Source organism: Sesamum indicum, unplaced genomic scaffold (genome assembly GCF_000512975.1).
Source record: "Sesamum indicum cultivar Zhongzhi No. 13 unplaced genomic scaffold, S_indicum_v1.0 C00665, whole genome shotgun sequence".
Lineage (NCBI taxonomy): Eukaryota > Viridiplantae > Streptophyta > Magnoliopsida > Lamiales > Pedaliaceae > Sesamum > Sesamum indicum.
This window is the reverse complement of record NW_011629782.1, coordinates 1,309-5,338: the sequence shown is the minus strand read 5'-3', so window position 1 is coordinate 5,338 and position 4,030 is coordinate 1,309. Positions and strand designations below refer to the sequence as shown.

The 4,030-nt window shown below is 38.6% G+C and overlaps 1 protein-coding gene across 1 annotated transcript; it reads left to right on the top strand.

Annotated features, from left to right (window-relative positions):
* The first annotated feature begins 41 nt into the window (after positions 1-41).
* Positions 42-3,794, top strand: LOC105155213 (calreticulin). The gene is made up of 14 exons (XM_011071083.2): positions 42-207; positions 1,134-1,241; positions 1,386-1,578; positions 1,679-1,937; positions 2,034-2,090; positions 2,177-2,224; positions 2,318-2,404; positions 2,483-2,540; positions 2,632-2,699; positions 2,794-2,889; positions 3,014-3,061; positions 3,202-3,231; positions 3,315-3,416; positions 3,511-3,794. Exons 1-14 carry the CDS (start codon positions 87-89, stop codon positions 3,520-3,522), a joined length of 1,287 nt encoding a protein of 428 aa, XP_011069385.1. The 5' UTR covers positions 42-86; the 3' UTR covers positions 3,523-3,794.
* Positions 3,795-4,030: the final 236 nt, after the last annotated feature.

Genomic DNA, 4,030 nt, shown 5'->3' with positions numbered 1-4,030 from the left:
GGGGAGAATCTAAGCTATATAAACGCCACTCCCACTGTAGAGTTTTTCAACTCACTCCCAATCTTGAGAGATAACAGACACAGCCCATGGCGACTGCAAGGGGAAGACTGCAGATCATGAACCCTAATTTTCTCTCTCTAGTTGTTGCGCTCTCTCTTCTCCTCGTGATCTCCTCCGCCAAAGTGTTCTTCGAGGAGCGCTTTGATGGTACTGTTTTCTCCTTCTCTCTATACTTAGCTTGTAGCTGCGGGGATTGTGTTTGTACTGTTAGAATTGTTTGCTTTCATTTGCGGTTTCTGGTTATGGGTTTTTTTCTGGCTTAGTTTTGGATGATCGGTCTTTGGCTTAGATTGTGTGTGTTTTGTCTCGATCTGAGTTTTATCATGGAGGGAGTGATCCTTTGATTTGATTCACGTCAAATTGAGATCCAATGGGGCAGATCTGTGGTGTTTTTCCATTTTATGTTGATATTTTTTCCTAGTGTTTCTGAGATTGTTTATTAAATGCTTATGCTTTTATTATGAAAATGCGGAATTAAATGGTGCGAGGTGTGTGATGTTTAGTTATGAAATGTGACATTGTTTGATTGGACACATTTCGAGTGTGGAAATAGTGCAGTTATATAGTCATTCGCTAATGTTTTAGTCCTTTCTACTGTGCATTTAGTCACAGCTGATACTTCAGCCTTTCTTTTGGTGCATTCTTAATAATTTTGAAAGACAGAGATCAATGACGCCTATGTTGGAAACGTGCTATGTGTGCTTGTCTAGTTGTAATGAAGACCAGATAATTATGTGTTCTTCATGATGTTGATGCTGTTATGCTAGCAGTGATCTTAATATAATTTTTACAAAATTGGAAAGTGCCAAATGGGGTAAGATCTCAACATATTGATATGAAGCTTTTCTTGATGTCATAATAATTGTGGTGTTGGAGCTTTCATGTTGCGTTAACATGGTGGCAATTTTTCTTGTTCAGAATAGTTGTGCTTCCTGTTACAGATAGGCATATAACTGTCCCAAGATAATCAAGACCGAGCTTAGTTATTTTGTTGTCTTTTATGTAATTGATAAAATTAATTGATTTTTCCTTTCATGGTTTTGTGCTGATGATCTGCTTGATGAATATTGTAGATGGATGGGAGAGTCGGTGGGTAAAATCTGACTGGAAGAAAGATGAAAACATGGCTGGTGAGTGGAATTACACCTCTGGCAAATGGAACGGAGACCCTGACGACAAAGGTAATTACATCATTTGGGACTATGTGCAGTTTGTATGTAGATTTAATCATACTTTGTTGAAATTGGTATGATTTTCTGATTACGCGTGGTTTGTACATAGTCTGAACTGTAGAGCATTAAAGTGGTGTAATTTTGCTATCACAGGTATCCAGACAAGTGAAGACTATAGGTTCTATGCTATCTCAGCTGAATTTCCTGAATTCAGCAACAAAGATAAGACCTTAGTTTTCCAGTTCTCTGTCAAGCATGAGCAGAAGCTTGACTGTGGCGGTGGATACATGAAATTACTCAGTGGTGAAGTTGACCAGAAAAAATTTGGTGGCGACACCCCATACAGGTTATGCGACATACATTCGTCTTTGCCCAGAATGCCTTTCTCATATTTGGTTTGGTAACAAAATAAAATTGCTGACTTGCTATATTGTTCTTGACGACAGTATCATGTTTGGACCCGACATCTGTGGCTACAGCACCAAAAAGGTCCATGCTATTCTCACCTACAACGAGACAAACCACTTGATTAAGAAGGAAGTTCCATGTGAGACTGACCAACTGAGTCATGTCTATACTTTCATCCTCCGCCCTGATGCTACTTACAGCATCCTCATTGACAATGTGGAAAAGCAGACTGGTAGCTTGTACTCTGACTGGGATATTCTCCCCCCAAAGAAGATCAAGGACCCTGAGGCCAAAAAGGTTTGTTGCTCAAGTTATGCGCTACATCTTATGTTGAATCGCGTATGTTCTAGTACTTAAGATTTGCACATTTTCCTTTCTGCACGTCGATGACAGCCTGAAGATTGGGATGATAAGGAATACATTCCTGATCCAGAGGACAAGAAGCCAGAGGTAAATAGACTTTAATGGGTACTACTCTATAATGGAACTCATTATATTGACTTGATTAAAAAATTCAAAACTATGTGTATCCACAGGGTTATGATGACATCCCGAAGGAGATCCCCGATCCTGATGCGAAAAAGGTAATAAATCATATTACCAGTATTTATTTCTGCATACAATGCACTAAAAGCTAGTAGCTAATGTTTTGTGTAAAAACTCTTTATCGTTTGCAGCCTGAGGACTGGGATGATGAGGAGGATGGCGAGTGGACAGCTCCAACCATTCCCAACCCTGAGTACAAGGGCCCATGGAAGCCAAAGGTTTGTGAATTCCCAATTAAGTTTTATTGGTATTGTCAACTAAATGGACCCCTTATTACTAGTCTTTTCCAATGTCAGAAAATTAAGAACCCCAACTACAAAGGCAAGTGGAAGGCACCAATGATTGATAACCCAGGTAATTTTACCTCTCATGAGCATTTAAGGTTGTATCACTACTATGATAGAGTTCCACATATTGCTAATCTTAATTTTAAACATGATTACAGACTTCAAGGATGACCCCGATCTCTATGTTTTCCCTAATTTGAAGTATGTAGGCATTGAGTTGTGGCAGGTGAGGAATCTTTACATTATTCTGAGTCTAGGTTTTTTCTTTAGATCTTAATAATGTATCACTCTCTGAACTAAGCAATCGTGCAATGTTGCAGGTGAAATCCGGTACCTTGTTTGACAATGTCTTGGTGGCTGATGACCCTGAGTATGCTAAGAAGCTAGTGGAAGAAACATGGGGCAAGCAAAAGGATGTATGTATTATTTGTTTTTTAAATTTGATTTTCTTTCCAGATTTCTCGGATCACATTTTCCCTTTGAAAGAGAGGTGAAGTGTTAAACTGCCCATTTACACAAATGATATTTTGGATATTTCAGGCTGAGAAGGCTGCTTTTGATGAGGCGGAGAAGAAGAGAGAAGAGGAGGTACGATTTCTTAACTTGGAATATCCCCAAAGTGAATGCATCATTCTGTTTATTCAAACACATTATCCCACATAACGGTTTATTCTCTCATACAACCTACTCTGGCTGACACTGTATTCCAACCAAATTTCTCTTTTCAGGAATCAAAGAATGATCCAGCTGATTCTGATGTAAGCCTCAATTTAATTTTCCCAACTATGTTACGTAGAGTTGTCTTTATAAATAGTCGTATCCTGACCAATTTGTTTGACAGGCTGAGGATGGAGAGGATGATTCCGATGATGCTGAAGGTGACGACGCTGATGATGATGCCAAATCAGAGTCTAAAGAAGAGACTGAGGACGTCCATGCACATGTAAGATCAGCAATCCCCTGTTCCTTCCGAATCTATTCTCTACATCTGCCCTTCTCACGGAATTCCACTTGTCTTTTTTTCCAACTTTTTGCAGGATGAACTGTAGGGTGCTCGAGAATTGTAATCTCTCTCTCTCACTCCCTCCTGACATTGTGCCCTCAATTGAGTATGCCTGGGCTGTTAGTGTCCAAAAATTTTCCCTTTTTATTTTACTTTTTAGCCTTAGGTAAAAGAAACCAGCTGGGCGCTGTGCATGAAAGTAAATTGCTTTGATTTCATGTGATTTCGCTCTTGAAAAACTAATAGAGAAACATGTTTTCTGGTTTTTTATTTATGGAATTTGCTGATGCTAATTAGTAAGGCAACGTTTCCAGTTTCTACTTATTTAATTTTTTTATTGTTTGTGGGGTGGGATAGGGAGTGGTTTATCTTCCTGATGTTTTTAATTCTTGCTGCAACAAATTCTCCTGAGTTGTCATAATTACAAATATTGTGACGAAATTAATGGTCGTTTTACGAATATTCTTCTATAACGGGTTGTCGTATGGAATTATATCTATTTTTACACTTTATTATTGACTTTCTTTTATGACAATTTATCATCGCAATTTTGC

Bases quoted from the DNA above. Each gene is read 5' to 3' on its own strand.
- LOC105155213 (XM_011071083.2), top strand. From the start codon at position 87: ATGGCGACTGCAAGGGGAAGACTGCAGATCATGAACCCTAATTTTCTC. The intron at 208-1,133 runs GTACTGTTTTCT...TGAATATTGTAG, and splicing joins CTTCGAGGAGCGCTTTGATG to ATGGATGGGAGAGTCGGTGG. The intron at 1,579-1,678 runs GTTATGCGACAT...TCTTGACGACAG, and splicing joins GGTGGCGACACCCCATACAG to TATCATGTTTGGACCCGACA.